Consider the following 16,493-nt stretch of genomic DNA (forward strand, 5'->3'; position numbering starts at 1 on the left):
CAGACCCAGCTACGCTTCCTCCCAGTGGCATGACATGATTCAAAATTGGGGCTACAGGGAGACCCTGTCTCAAAAGGACCAAACAAAAAAGAAAAAAAGGAAAGTTGGCAACATGTATTACACACATCTATGTCCCTATCTAGAACATTAGATTGTGAGCTCTACAGGGTGTGGCCTGGATTTAAAACTTCATACAGAAGATAAACAGCTCATGCTTAATCAGCAAATTCCATTATCACTATAAGGACTTCTCATTGCTGTGGGTATTCCAAAGAATTCCAGCTGAGGACTTCAACTGCTTTAAGGGTGGATACAGAATAATTGTTCCAGCTCATAGCCTAATGTTCTAGTCAAGTTTGCTTTTTATTAAACTTTCTATTTTAAGGAATTTCAAACACATAAAAAGTCAAGATAGTCCTTTACCTAGATCGACCAGTTGTTACTGATGGGGTGGGTTCACGTATGTGTTTCCTATTTCTACATACCCTATACTACTCCCAAACACACATTCAAATATGTTGTTTTTCCCGAACCAAATTTTTAATTATAAAAATCAGGGCTATCTCCCCTACAAATAGTTCAACCATGTAGCTCCTAAGAGCTAGGGTATTTTCCTACCCAGCCTAAATACTGTGATACCTGGAAAGTGAACATTAACAAGCTATTACTAAATATAAGCAAGCCATAGTCAAGTTTCTTAGTCAGGGACTTGACTTGATTTCATATTGTCTCTCCCTCTGTGCTGGATAGCTTTAGTGTTAACTTGACACACCTGGGTTGTGATGAGGGCACCTCAATTGGGGAATTGCCTTCATTGGACTGGCCTGTGGCCATGTCCATGGGGCATCTTGATTGTTGAGTGATGTGGGAGTACCCAGCCCACTGTGGGTGGTGCCACCCCTGGGAAGGTGGGCCTGTGTTATATAAGCAAGCAGGCTGAGCAAGGGCCAGGGGAGCAGCCTTCCTCTATGGCCTGTGCTCCAGTTCCCGCCTCCAGGTTCCTGCCCTGAGTTCCTACCTTGGGCTCTCTGATGAACTGTGACCCTGGAGATGTAAGCCAAATAAACCTTTTCCTCTCTAAGTTAGTACTGGTCAGAGTATTTTGTCACAGCAATGAAAAAAAAAAAACTAGGACACCCTCTCTCCTTTTTGTTTGTTTTGTTTGTTGGCCCAGGCTATTCTGGAACTCATGATGTAGTTAGGGCTGGCTTTGTACCCAGTGACCCTCTTACCTCCGCCCCCAAGTGCTAGAATTATAGGCATGAGTTAATAGGCCTAACAGGTGGCTTTCTTTCTAAATCAAAGATCCAATTAATGAAATACAAGGCAACAAACTGCCATACCACTTTCATTCCTCTTAACCTAAGGAGTTCTCCTACCTGTTTACCTTTCATGACACCCACCTTATTTAGAAAACCCAGGACAGCTGCCTGATAGAATGTTCCACAAGCTACATCCTTCTCCATGATTCAACTCAGACTCCAGTTGTTGCCAATAACTGTATGGTTTCCCTGAGTAATTCTTCCCAGCAAGTCTCACAAGGGTCTGATATTGGTAACTACTAGATATGGCTCACTTAGCTATCAGGTGTTGACCAGATCTTTCCATTATATTACTAGCCCATGATAATGTACATTAATCTCTTTGTAATTAATAAGTAATCTGTGAGGCAATGCTTGAGAGGTCATGTGAATTTAGTTTCCATTGATGGTCCTTTCTGACTGCAAAATGCTCCCGTCTTCTCACTTCCCTACTTGCCAGTATGTCTCTTTTATTTTTCGGTCTTTTTGAGACAGGGTCTCCCTGTAGCCCCAGCTATCCTAGAACTCACTATGTAGACCAGGCTGGCCTTGAACTCAGAGATCCGCCTGCCTCTGCCTCCCGAATGGTGGGATTAAAGGCGTGCGCCACTATGCCCAGCTTTTTTTTTTTTTTAAACATTTTATTTATTATTTTTATTTCATGTGTATGAGTGTATTGCCTGCATATAGGTAAGTGTACCCGTGTCGTGCAATGCCTGTGAGGACAGAAGAGGCCGTTGGATTCCCTGGAACTGGAGTTACAGACAGTTGTTAGCTGCCATGTGGGTACTGGGATTTGAACCCGGGACTTCTGCAAGAAAAACCAGTGTTTTTGACCGCTGAGCCATCTCTCCAGCCTCAGTATGTCTCTTTTTAAGTGCTTTGCACCAACATTAAATGATCCAAGTTACAATCATCCAAATATTCAGCTAATACAATAAAGAACTTTTTTTTTTTGGTCTTTTTGAGCTGTCCTGGAACCCATTTTGTAGACCAGGCTGGCCTTGAACTCACAGAGATCTGCCTCTGCCTCCCGAGTGCTGAGATTAAAGGCGTGCGCCACCACAACTGGCCTACAATAAAGAACTTTCTAAACATTTCTTTTCCAAAACAGATTGCCTCAAAAATGTCTGATGTTCCATTAGCACAAAGATGCACAACACCAATACCAAGTTAAATACAGTGAGAGCACGCAGGCAGGGAGGAGATAGAGAGAAAGAGAACAAACTAAAGGTCACTTACAGAAAACAGATGATGGAATTTGATGCAGTTAGTAAAAATGATAGCAGAGTTAGAAATCAAGATATATAAAACTACATACTATAGGACTGGAGAGATGGCTGTGTGGTTATGTTTAATACTAAGGGAACCATTATTAAATAGCGACTTACTAGATATCAAATTGACTTGTAAGTAAGCTCTTATGTAAGCTAAAATTGTTAAATTACAACATGGTTCCTATTAAGAATATAAAATTTTAAAATACTTACCTCTACTCCAGGGTGCAATTTATCTCTGCGTTTAGATATGTTTATGCAGCATAAGCATTTTCCTAGTCTAAAATTCACTTCAGCAGCTAACAACCATCTGTAACTCCAATTCCAGGGGAATCCATAACCTTCTACTGACACCACAGGCACTGCACGACACGGGTGCAGGCAATACACTCATACACATAAATTAAAAAAAAAACCTACATATTATATATACTTGGATCATAACTGTGGAAAAAAATTAAAATTAAAAAAATACTATGGTGAAAGGGAAGAAACTGTAACAAGAGAACAGGGCCTCCCTTCTTTTTCTTTAGGTCTTCTTTTTGGCACCTTACAAAATTCCTGTAAGAAGCATATATTGTTTCTGTGATGGAAAAGAAGCACAATTTAACTTGACCAATGTAATGATCTCCCCATCATGGACGTCTTTAAAAGCATAGGGTAAAAGAGAGCTCCCATGGCAGCCAGAACAAACAGATGCCTGAGCCCATCTCTTCCAATTTTCATTCAAACAACTTGTGTGCTGGCAGGTGCTTACATTAAAGATGCCTAAATTCTCTGAGAACTAAGAAAAACATATCCTACCTCAAACCTTGGAATGTGGAAGGGAAGAGACAAGCTAACCCTATATTTTCTCAACATTTTTTGCCTTATATGTAAAAAAATATTTGGGACTAGGTCTACTTTGCCATCTGGCACATTCCACAACTTGAAATATTGTGTGTATACTGTCAGCAGAATAGCACCTACAGAAATACTGTAAAACTGAACACAGTTGTTCTAAAATAGTCCACTTATCAAAAGGTGACAGTGAAACTTTGAAAAGAATGCCATGAGAAATTGATGGCACTTGAGGGAATGAAGAAAAGACTTTGGCAACCATGGACAGAAAACTTTAAGGCATTTTTAAAAGTTCAATTTAACTAGGGACTGGGAGAGATGGCTCAGTAGTTAAGAGCACTGGCTGTTCTTGCAGAGGACCTAGGTTTGGTTCCCAGCATCCATATGGTGGCTAAGAACTGTCTGTTGATTAAGGGATCTGACACCTCTTCTGGCTCTGCAAGCATTGCATGCATGGGTGCACTTTTATGCATGCAGGTAATACACCATACACACAAAATAAAAATAAATAAAAATAAACGGAACAAACAATAAAATGAGATATACATGTGGGAACACAAATCAGACTCTACAGACCGTGTTGTGTATACAGTGGAACACACTGAATTGGGCTGGGGGGGGGAAATGAAGATCTAAATATCATCAAATTATATTCTATGAAAATTGCAAAGATTCACATAAATTTTTGAAATAATAAAATGAAATAAGATAGTTTAGCAGAGATATCAACAAAGGAACACAGCCTGGTAGCTGAAGTGATGGTTTAAGGATGAGGTTCACCATACATACTTACACATGTAAAAAGTCCTTAAGATTTCTATATGGTGTAAGAAATTCTGGCTCATACTTTGCTGGCTAATACTGAGTAAATATTACTACATATATTAAGTTCTTTGTGGTCATAAATCAGTACCATCAACACTTGATCACAAAAGTTTAGTTAAAGCCTGACCAATTATTTTTTTAAGATGATTTTTAATTATGTATGTGCGTATGTGTGTATGTAGGTACGTCCATGTGAGTGCAAGTGCCACTGGAGGCCAGAGGCATCGGGTCCTGCTGAAACTGGAGTTACAGGCATCTGAGCCACCTGACAATACGGGTGCTGGGAAGCAAACTCAGGACCTCTGCACAGCAGTATGTGTTCTTAACTGCTGAGCCACCTCTCCTACCCCTGTAGAATTAGCTTATGAAATCTTTACACACAAGCCTAGAGGAATAAAGAAAAACCTCTGGAGGTTCAGATTTCTCTTAACAAAGGAATGGAGGCTAGTGAGTACACACTAGATGGTGTTCTTTTCATCCAGCTAAGGTATAATTAACATAGTATTTGATATAAAACCCAGTTCCCTGCAGTATCATGTCTGAATTCCTTTAGTTACATCAAGGGAACTTTTTTCAAAAATTAAAATATTTTACGTGTATGAGTGTATTGCCTGTATGTGCACCCGTGTTGTGCATTGACCACAGAGGTCAGAAAAAGGTGTCGGATCACCTAGAACTGGAGTTTCAGAGGGTTATTAGCTGCCATGTGGGTGCTGGGAATTGGACCTGGTCTTCTTCAAGAACGGCCAGTGCTCTGAACCATGGAGCCATCGTTCCACAGGAAACTTTTTTTTTTTTGGTCTTTTTGAGACAGGGTCTCCCTGTAGCCCCGGCTATCCTGAAACTCCCTATGTATATCAGGCTGGCCTTGAACTCACAGAAATCTGCCTGCCTCTGCCTCCTAAGTGCTGGGATTAAAGGTGTGCACCACCACGCCCAGCACAAGGGAATTTCTTAATGAAATATTATTTTGTTGACAAAGAGTCACCACACCACAAGGCCATCGCAGGTACAGAGGCTGTGGCAAAGGGCTGCAATTTAGCTAGTGTACTCAATTGGGCTTTCTCTTCTCAAGCCAGCAGGGTGACACCCAGCATCCTGACTCTAAAATAGAGTCTATTGCACACTCATCAGAATCCTTGTTGGCTCATTCAGAGCTCCAGAGAAGGATGAATAGCACAGGCCCTATTAATGAAGGAGACAATAGTCAGGGCACAAAGACATAGCCACAAACCCTTCAGCAACCAATGGATTAGTAAGGAGGTGGCAAAAAAGTCCAGGCACAAAGCACAGGCCTCAGTAGCTGTGCAAGGCCCTGACTAAAGGATTAACTGGGTAGGGCCAGTGGAAAGTAAGGTTAGAGGGGTCTTCCTAAGGTTTCAAAGTAGTCATACTGCCAGAGAAAGAGTTAAAATTCTCTAAGAAAAAAAAAGGAATCTGAGAAGTAATTGCCGAACCACATGAGGGAATAGGATTATGACCCAAGAAATGACGAACTAACCAGCATGTCTCTGTGTTAAGTGACAAAGAACTAAAAAGCAATGTCAACAGAGCTCCCCCTTGCCATCACTTCCCATGTACAACTTCATTAGCTGTAGAAACAGTCCTGACAGTCTGTGGCCAATACACCAAAGCTAATCACTAGTCCAGTCTTGCAAATACCTGAGGAACAGAAGCAAGGCAGTCCTAGGAGAGGAGGCCACAGGCAGGGACCAGAGAGGAAGACGGGACCACAGAACAATGTGGTTGCTGCTTCCTAAGAATCATGTTGAAATCTGTTAAAATTCGGGTCAGAGGACTGAATACCCCCCCAGGTGCAGGGTTCGTGGACTGAGTCAGGTTGCAGCCTCCCTTCATGTGCATTAGAATAAGGTTACACATTTGAAATATCTACTTCTAGAATGAATCTCTGGGGACCAGCCAGATGGCTCCATGGTTTCTGATTATCTCAGCTACTGTCGGTTTAAAGCACCCAGCTATAGCACACTTAGCCCCAGGACTACAAAAAACCTGAGAAACAGCTGACTTTAGAGTATTTGAAAGCCGGCACCTACTGTACTTCAGTAATCTTACCTCCGTTCAAGGTACCCCAAGGCCTGCCTGACAAACTCCATGCGTACTTCCACGCTGCTTCGGCTCTTCAGGGCATCAGTTGCTGGTGCCAACAACACATCTGTCATTTGTTTTACCATGGCCCACATGTCAGAAATGCTCTGCATACAAATGAGACTGCATGTGACAATGCTGTAGGGATGGAGAAATTATGTGGCTCTGACTTCAATGGCAGGCAGGATGAGAAAGGGTTAAAGTTAAAGTCTTCTATCTTCGACTACCCAGGCCCAAACCTGGTGTGGATGGGCCTCTGCTCTGTCAACCACTAGAGTTCTGTCTACTGGTAAGCACCTCTGCCCTGCCTGAAGCTGGCTTTCAAACAATTACCATGCCAGGCCTGACAAGCCTCCTCCATCATTACTGGAACATGAAAGTAACAAGAACTGAATCTCAGTGGGTTATGCCTTAAGAGAGCATGAATACATTTATAATCATCTAGAGCTCTAAGAATTTAAAGGAAAGTGTTAACTCTCAGTCCTTACAGGGTTCTTTAAGTTTCTTAAGGCTTAAAATAAGAGTTTAACCTAAATAATACAGGTTTTGTCCTCCCAGCAGCTTTCTGGGGCCACCGTGGCAGCCCTGTTTTATGAGCAAGTGCCACAGCCTCCCATTTTCCCTCCCACTCACTCTTTCCAAAAGTACCTCCAAGAAGGAGCAGCATTCTTTCCTTTGTGTTGCCCTACCCAGTGGGCCTCCTCACCCCTGGCTGTTTCTCCTTAAAATGTGTTCCCTGACCCCTTGGTAATATTCTAAGACACCACCACCAGAGACATGCCAAACAGAAAAGCCTGTTTTCATGGTCTCCTTCAAAAGTAAAAGCTGTGTATAATATTCAACCAGATATGATTGCTGAACTTACTTTCTTCTTTCAATCTGTTTGTACTGACTTATATTTTTACCACTGGAAAAAGATACATTTTTGAAAAAATGAACAAAATTGGTGTATGGGTACTTTTGCTCCTGTACTAGCTAGCCTTTGCTCCATTTTGCCTTTCTCCCAGAACCCTCCAACACCACAGCCCCATCCCTCTTCCCTTCTAACACCCCCATCCCATCTACCTCTCCTTCCAATAACCTCCGCCCCATTATCTTTTCTTTCCAGAGGAGAAAGGTGGCCAGGGAAAAAGAGTACAAGGAGAATAAAAATGAAGGAAAGGATTCAGAGGAATGGACAAGTCAAGTTCAAGGACCTTGTACAAGCGACATGACCTCTGCCGTTTGGCTCTTTAAAGAGAGTCTGTTGGTTGTCTAAGGGAGGGAACAGTGAATAAGGAGTCAGAGCCCACAGAGAGCTTGAGCATTGTAGTGATTTTTAATTGATCCTGGCTGGGCCTTTTGAAGATGTATTTTTTAAAAGCCATCATGAAAACAATCACTCCAAATTTATATAAAATAAAACTCTGAAAAAGCAGACTTCTATTCCACAGAACAGTCCTTCTAGTAAACTGCAACCAAGCCAGCAGGCTGCTAATTTCATCTGGACACTGGACTTCCACTTTCACTCAGGTTAGCTCTGGGCACTACCTTATCATCCAGCTCTGCAACGGAAGCACAAAGGTCCACGAGGTTAGGCTGCAGGTGCCCACTCACAATCTTCTCATTATAGATATAAATCTGAAATATTAGAAAGCAAAGAAACAGCATGATTTCTATTCTCAATTCCTTTTAAGATCTCCTGAAGTAGTTCTGAAGCCAGCAAATGGTCAGCAGAAGATTCTGCAAGCCTTCCCTTTCTCAAAGTAGCTGGGTCATCCATAGGCCAACTTTCCAGATCTGTGGCCAAAGAGGAAGACGGGACCACAGAACAATGTGGTTGCTGCTTTCTAAGAATCATGTTGAAGTCTGTTAAAATTCTGGTCAGAGGACTAAATCCCATCCCCCCCCCCCCCCCCCGCAGGGTTTGTGGACTGAGTCAGGTTGCAGCCTCCCTTCATGTGCATTAGAATAAGGCTACACATTTGAAATATCTACTTCTGGAATGAATCTCTGGGGACCAGCCAGATGGCTCCATGGAAAAGGTGTTTGCTGCCAGGTGTTTGTTAACTCACAACCTAAGTTAAATCCCTGGGACCCACATGGTGGAAGGAGAAGGCCAACTCCCACTGGTTGTCCTCTGACCTATCTACACACAAAAATAAAAATACAGAAAGAAAACCACCAAAGAAAGAACCATAACCATGATTTGATATGATACCTGAATTATAAGACAATTTTTACTTTGGATACGGTCATAAAATATTAAAATAATGAGGCCTAAGTTCTACTTGTGGGGAAGACTTTCCTTTGTATTTTAAAGTCCTTGCTCTACTGAGGATTAAACTGATGTTAGGCAAATTGTGACCCCATGGAACCTCAGCTTTCTCTACTTTAAATGGGGGGTGTCATTTAGCTTCCAGGGCTGTTGCAAAGATTAAAGGGTTCTGAACCATACGCAGTATTTATTCACTCAATGAGCATGTCTTAGGAGCCTCCCTTCGGAAGGCACAGCATTCAACATATGATAAAAAAGCCGTGTCAACAGATAACTGACTTTATTGCATACTAAGTGCTGCAAAATGTTAAATTCTATGGAGTTTTAGCTTCACAGATATAGAAGCTACATAATTTCTTTCTTGTGAAGCTCTTAATTTGTTGGGTCTGACCTGGTGGTGGCCGCAGTAATGAAGGGAGTCGGCCAGGTGAAATGCAAAGGATGTCAGTGTGGAAATAATTTAGGAAAAATAGAGATCCAAAAGCAGAGAAGGAAATGACGACCAGCGGTGAAATATGGAGCTGGAAGGAGGGAGATGTCGTCTGTGGGAAGCTGAGAGGGGCTTTGGCTGCCTAGAGTTTGAAGTAGCAATGTGGAATGAAGGGCAGACTGTGAAACTCCACTCTGCTCCTGCCCTGTGGAGTGCACTCTGTGCTTTTAACTCTCACTTTAAATATATCTATACTTAAAAAGCATTTAGGACAGTTCTCTCAACAAGGGTTAATCAGGATTTCTGCTATTACATGACTTTCAGTTAATGAAGAATTTCATTAACTTATTTGCTGGTAGCTGTAGATGGAGTCCTCTGGTAAAGAGCATAGGATCTAAAAGTGTCTCATAATCCCTTGCCCCCTCTATAGCTGCCACCTGTTTTCTGCCCTAAGCACCTCACTGCAGGATGGCAGGAGAACAAGCAGTGTAGAGATGTGCTCCTGTGTCCTCTCAGGGTCAAGGGAGTTGGTCACGGCTAAGCCATGCAGGACAATCCACTGTCTTGAGGCTTTACGGAGGAATGTGACGATTAGACTGAAATACTCGTTTGGCTGGCCCTGGTTTATTCCCAGCATCAACCCTAGGTATGTACTGCACTTAGCTCAACAGAGTGCCTGCTCACCATAAAGCATCTCAATCCACTCTTATCATCTGCATGCTTATGACCAGCACCCAGGAGCTCAGCCCTCAACACATGGGGAGCATCTCCAACACTAAGTTGAGCTCAGCATACTGTGCTTACCAAGGCAGAAAGCATTTGGAAAACCCCATCCAACAAGGGTAAAAGAAGGATTTCTGACCAAACCATTAGCCAACCAGGTAATTCAATTAATACAGGACTCCATTTGCCATGCAGTATAGTTACTCAAGGCTTCATTCCCCAGTAAGTTACTGCCAACAATGCAAAGTGAAATGCCCAGTCAGTGGAGAGGGCAGATTTCAATTTCCCCACATTGAGTCTGAGTCATTTGATTACCCCATTTAACAGAATTCTACAGTGGCATTCACAGTAAAATATTAACCAATCCTGTGATCAAGAAGCCCACTGCTTTCAGGTTTGACTTTCATGTGAAGTCATTATTTGCTCTGACACCCCAGAGGACCACAGGCTTCTCCTAGATGAAATCTTCCTTAAAGGTATACTCACCTGCCGGGCATAGGCCATCTCAATGCTATCCAGAGAGCTTCGGCCAGGGGGCCCCACATCACTGATGTAACTCGGCTATAGATAAAGACATCCAGAATAAGTTAAGAACAGTACCCAATCACTCAAGACATAGGATCATATAAATGCATCTACAGCTTTAACCTGTTACGTGTAGGAACTTAGTCTGGGGAAAACTGTAAGGGAGAGAGCAGCAGTAAGGCACTTCTGCAAGGGCACCATGGTTTCAGCCATCCTTGAACAGCCTCCAGAAATATTTGCTGATACTAAAAACCTAATTTTTACTTATTCATTTAAAAGTAGTTGGTTTTCAGTCTTGACTTTCCGTTTAAATTAATTTTGCTAATGCCCTTGTTTTCAAAAGCACTTCTCCTTCAGCTGCCCTTGGCCAAGCCACTACTTTACCAAACATAAAGGCAATTATCCATCAACAGGATGCATGTGTACTGTGGCTCCTGAATAGAGGGGCTGGCAGACATCTAGCTGGAATTCCACAGGCAGGGCTGCCTAAGGGCTGGGAACATGGGCACCCACATGCTGAGCGGGAGAATGTTCCTTATGCCTCCCACCTTCTGGTCTTTCTGAGGAGGAAAGACTGCTTATACATTAAGTCATAGCAGGGGTGACAGGACAGAATGGGGTATAAAAGTGGACAACAGAAGCAAGGACCCAGATGCCAGAAAGGCAGGGAAGATAGGCAGACAGAGCAGAGAAGAAAAGAAGGCCTCACCAGGAGCCTGGAGGTTTATGAAAAGACAGCAGTCTCCCAGAGCACAGACTGAGAATGGGCTTCTCGGAATGGAGGGCATTCACAAAACAGCCATTCTGGGACAGGTAGGGGTAGCAGAAAGGAGCTGCAAACTTATCTAGCACCTATGATTATAGGAAGTATATCCAGGTATGTAAAACTCTTTTTCCCACATAGGTACAGTCTAGGCAGAGGAGAAGAAACTCTAATAAACATTCCCACCAATAAGTGTTCAGGAATGACAACAAATCACAGGGATACCACAGAAAGAAGAAGCTAATTCCGAAATGGAACATTTTGCCTTTATGAACACAAAGAGGAATCAGAATGATTAATTTATAGTATTTGGTTATAAAAACCCAGTACTACTAGAGAAAAAAAAAAAAAAATCTGAGGACCAGAACAGCCAGACTCTAAATGCAACCCCACTGGTGCTCTTTGTGCATAAAACAAATAGAATACTTGATTCATTCTTATAAGGAATGCTATTACAAGCACCAAAAGAAAAGTCAGCACAGACTTACATGCAGTAACACAGAAAAAAACCTTAAAGTGAGTAAAACACAAAACAATACCAAGCTGTAGAGCCCAGAATACACAATGATGCCATTTACAAGTGAGTGGAAATTGATAGGGCATACATAAACACATAAATGCAGGCTGAGCGTGGTGGTGCACACCTTTAATCCCAGCACTTGGGAGGCAGAGGCAGGCAGGTCTCTGTGAGTTCAAGGCCAACCCAGGCTACATAGTGAGTTCCAGGCCAGCTGGGGCCACAGGAAGACCCTGACTCAAAAAGACCAAAAAAATAAATAAATAAAGATAAAAAATAAAAAACCCACTAAATGTACACATAAAAGTCCTGAAAGGGGAACTAGAAGAATGTGGAGGGCCGATAGAGGTTATGTTGGGGCAAGGGTGAGAGTGTCTAGAAGTGCACCAGATTAGAGTGCTCATACCACTAAAGGACAGGATTTGCTGAACAGAGATTTTAAAAATTTGGGGACTGGAGAGATGGCTCAGCAGTAAGAGCACTAGCTCTTCTTGCAGAAGACCTGGGTTTGTATCCCAGCACCCACTTGGCACTAACAACCGTCTGTTTAACTCCAGTTCCAGGGAATCTGAACCCCTTCTTCTGTCCTCCATGGGCACTTGCATAACACAGGTGCACTTACAAACATGCAAGCATAACACTCATACACCTAAAATAAAAATAAATTTTAAAAAAGTTTAAAAAATCTTTCTGAAAGAATTGCAGAGCACTTTCTATACTTGGAATCCTAAGCAAATCCCAACATAAGAACTAGGTTCATCCCTTAGGAATCTATCAGGAAGCCAAAATACACCACTTAGAATCACCTAGTCTGAGGTTGTCAAATTCAAACTGTCAATCTATATTTTACTGTATTCACCAACTCTAATGCATAACTTATTTTCACACATGTCATATAAGCCACTTTATGCCATATTATATACCAGAAAGAAGAATGCTGTCAAACTACGACCCACCACTGAATATGACATCTGGATTTCAGAGATGTTAAAGCGTAGGTAAGATGTGTGACTGACACTTGATAAAATATGGTATTAAGTCCGTTATCAAAATTAGCAGCCGTTCCACATTCACTGAGGTTCACATACTACAGTGTAGACTAGTCCAGTATTATATGTAACGATACTTCAGTCCAACATCTCCAGTAAGCCTGTTGCTTTCTAAGTCACTTTCCAGAAAATGCATTTGGGGATTGCCCAATGACCATCCAAACACCATCATGCCTACCAAACCACACTGAAGTTAAATCCAACTTTAAATATTGTTGGTTCTTTAAAAAAAAAAACAAAACAAAACAAAACAAAAAAAACAAGAGCGAGAGCAAACACGTGGAGGTCAGAGGACAATTTTGTGGAGCTGGTTCTCTCTTTCCACCTCTTTATAAGTGTCGTCAGGCTTGATAGCAAGTGCTTTTACCCACTGAGCCCCCTCACCGCCCCCAAAATAGTTTTGACTGTTTAGCTAAGCTATATCCAGGAACTCCCACGCTGCTCAATTCCCCATCTTCTCATGCAAACCAGACACTGAAGTCCTTATACACACTAAGATATGTAAGAACTAGGCACAAAAGCACATAGCTCCCAGTCTCTTTCTTGCAATAAAGTACATTATTTTTATTCAGGCCACCACTTGAAAAGCTAAAACTTTTTTTAAAAAAAAATTCTTATTATTTTTATTTTATGTGTATGCATGTATTGCCTGCATGTAGGTAAGTGCACCCGTGTTGTGCAATGCCCACAGAGGTCAGAAGAGACTGTCGGATCCCCTGGAACTGGAGTTAAGGACAGTTGTTTGCTGCCATGTGGGTGCTGGGATTTGAACCCGGGTCTTCTGCAAGAACAGTCAGTGTTCTTAACAGCTGAGTCATCTCTCCAGCCCAAAAAAGCTAAAAAATTTTAAATTCCTACCTTCTCTTTCTTCAGTGGCACTAAGAACACTAATTCTCCAAACTGACTTCCTGCTACTGAAGCATTGTTTCCTTTATTGAAACTTACCGGGGAGAAATATTACCGTTACCGGTGTGTCTCTGCTCTTCTGTTATTGAAAGGCTTGGGGGGAAACATTTGAAGAACTACCATATTCCAGTTCATTTCTACTCACAAAATTTTGTTTTGCAAAACCCTTGAGCTTAGCTTTGTATTAAATTATCCAAATTTGGACATTTTCCTTCAAATATAAGGTCAGCTCTTACTAATAAAGGAGCTATGACTTCCAACAACTCCTGACAATATGGTACCCCAAAGAATGCTGCACATCCAAGTCATACTTCTTTGTTTTTTTTCCCCCCTATTTATACCAGGATTTTTTCCTTCTGAGCAATACTTTATAAAACGAGAGAGAGAGAGAGAGAGAGAGAGAGAGAGAGAGAGAGAGAGAAAGGCTCCATATTAAAATAATTGACCATACGGGCCAAAGAGATGGCTCAGAGGTTAAGAGCACTGGGCCCTTTTGCACAGGACCTGGGTTCAGTTCCCAGCATCCACATGGTAGCTAACAACTGCCTTAACTCCAGTTCCAGAGGATCAGATGCCCTCTTCTGACCTCTGTAGGCATTTCACACATGGGTGCACTTACATGCAGGAAAAATATTCATATACATAAAATTAAAAAAAAAATTAATTGACTTTAATAATGTGTTACTTTCCAAATGCTAATACCCATGGTAACATGGTAACATGTGAGTACTCATTCTATGCCAGGCACCAGGCTGGGACTTTATATATGTTCCCATTTCTTATAACACAAAGAGAGAAAAGTCAGGCGCAGGTTCAAGGCCTGCTGAATTCTGAAGCCTGCCTGCTGTTCTTCACATTTTGTAGTGTACAGAGTGAGTGACGTGGAGATGACAGGTCTTTCTATCACTCTGAAGGAAATGGCATGGAAGAGCCTGTGAATACACAGGTCTCTACATACCACAGAATGGCTAGATTCTGAAAGACAGCACACCACGTGCAGTAAAGACAGAGAACAAATGCAATTTTCACACGCTGCAGGCAGACGATACACTGACAAAAACATTTGGGGGCAATGCCTATCAAACAAAAGAGTAACAACAACAAAAATGCTGACTTTTCAGGGGTGGGGTGGGGGGTGCTAGGGATTGAACCCAGGGTTTTGTGTATGCCAGGCAAGTGCTCATCCACAAAACCTCAACTCCAGCCAAAAAGCTGAATGAACACATGCATATACTCTGACCTAGCAATTTCCTTTTAGGTGTTACTCAATAGAGAGACATATATGCTTTCACCGAAAGATGTAAGAATGCTCATAATAGCATAATTTGTCAAAGCCAAGGACTGGAAATATCCAAATGTCCATCAACACTACAATGGGTAAACAAAGTTATAGTTATACCATTCAGTCATAAAACAAATGGCTTACCACTACATGTAATGATATATAATAGAGTGTGATGCAAAAGAAGCTACAAACAAGCACATTTTATGGTTTTATTTACATGAAGTTCAAACGGCAAAACCAATCTATCATGTCTGAAGTCAGGGTAGTGGTGCCACTGTTGGAAGTGGGGTAAGGATCTGAAAGGGGGACCAAGGGGATTTTCTGAGGTGCTTCTTTATTTAAATGTGCTCCATTTGTAATCACTGAATCCATATTTATGATTTGTACACTTTTCTACATAACCTTTAGGGGAAAAGTTTAAAACTACAAAAGCAATGAAAACTATAAGGAAGCAGGAGTAGTTGCTCATGTCTGTAATCCCAACACTGGGAGGATGAGAAACAAGAGGACTATGAGTGAGGTGAGTCTGGGCTACTAGGCCAGCCAGGGCTACATACTATGTAAGACCTTAACCCTATCTCCAAACAAACAGGAGCTGTGGTCCCTCACCATGAGCTGGACCTGTGGTCCCCCACCAGGAGCCATGGTTTCATAGTCCTCCATGGTGGTAGGCTGATGGTGGAGAAGATTGGAGGATGGAGTTTCAGCCTTCTCTGAGTGGCTGCATTCCCTACCACACCCTCCCGAGGTCTCAAGTTGTGTATGGCAGTGGCTTTGCCTGTGTTAGACTTAAAATGAAGACAGAGGAGGTTTCTGTCTTTTGCAGTTTCTAGTCTTGGGAGGACTGATTCTCAAGAATGGTCTTTCGTACCTCCCTTGATGGTCAGCTAAGGAGTTGACTCCACACATGGTCCTGTGCATCCAGGCCCTGATGTTGGACCTTTCCCACTCCCAGACACCAAAAGGTTTCCCATCAATTTTTATATTACTCTTCTACAGTCCAGGGTACCTTCACTGTGCCCTATAGACAATGCAGAGCACCTAACTGAACTTCTATAGATTTAAAAAAGAACATTAGACAAGAAGGTGGGGAATTTGGGGGTGGGGGTAGGTTGGCCAAGGGTGTATGTGGGGGAATGTGTTAAAAATACATTGTATCCCAACAATCTACTGAAAAATTATACATACCAGATCAAGAAATATATGTCTAGGTAAGGTTTATCTGAGAACAACTAGTCTTTGCCCAAGATTTATCTACAAGGCACACAGTAATTAAAAGTACCAGACTGGTGGAACTAACTTTCTTGGATGTTTAACAGACATACTTTGAGGCCTATACTGATCTGGTCAGAGGGACATAAAGGACAGTTTTTGCTCCTTGCCTTCCAAGGTCGACTAAGTTTCAGCAGCCTACGGAGCATCTCTCAAAATGTCCTGTAACTGTGGTGAGCCACCTGTCCTCTTGATCAAGGAGGCTGTAGAGACCCCACCAGATGAACTTGAACCAGTGTCCAGTCTACAAAGAGGGTCAACACAGAGAAAACATTCCCTCCATGCTTCCAAGGGAGGCCAGCCATGGTCAAGTAGGACCTTTGACTTATCTTTACATAGATGGAATTGGTAAAAGAAAGGAGCCAGGGACTCCTCCTAAGCCCATGTGACCCCTGAGGAACAGATCATCGAATGACC

At 42.2% G+C, this 16,493-nt stretch overlaps 1 protein-coding gene across 1 annotated transcript in view; it reads right to left on the minus strand.

Moving 5' to 3' along the window:
- Positions 1-16,493, minus strand: part of Nup93 (nucleoporin 93) — a gene marked incomplete in the record, with an annotated part of 103,868 nt that overhangs the window by 16,969 nt on the left and 70,406 nt on the right. Inside the window, 3 exon segments of the mRNA XM_008834925.2 lie at positions 6,317-6,456; positions 7,880-7,969; positions 10,246-10,320. Of these exon segments, the coding sequence (XP_008833147.2) occupies positions 6,317-6,456; positions 7,880-7,969; positions 10,246-10,320 (305 nt within the window).

This window comes from Nannospalax galili, unplaced genomic scaffold, assembly GCF_000622305.1.
Source record: "Nannospalax galili isolate Female #2095 unplaced genomic scaffold, S.galili_v1.0 scaffold957, whole genome shotgun sequence".
Lineage (NCBI taxonomy): Eukaryota > Metazoa > Chordata > Mammalia > Rodentia > Spalacidae > Nannospalax > Nannospalax galili.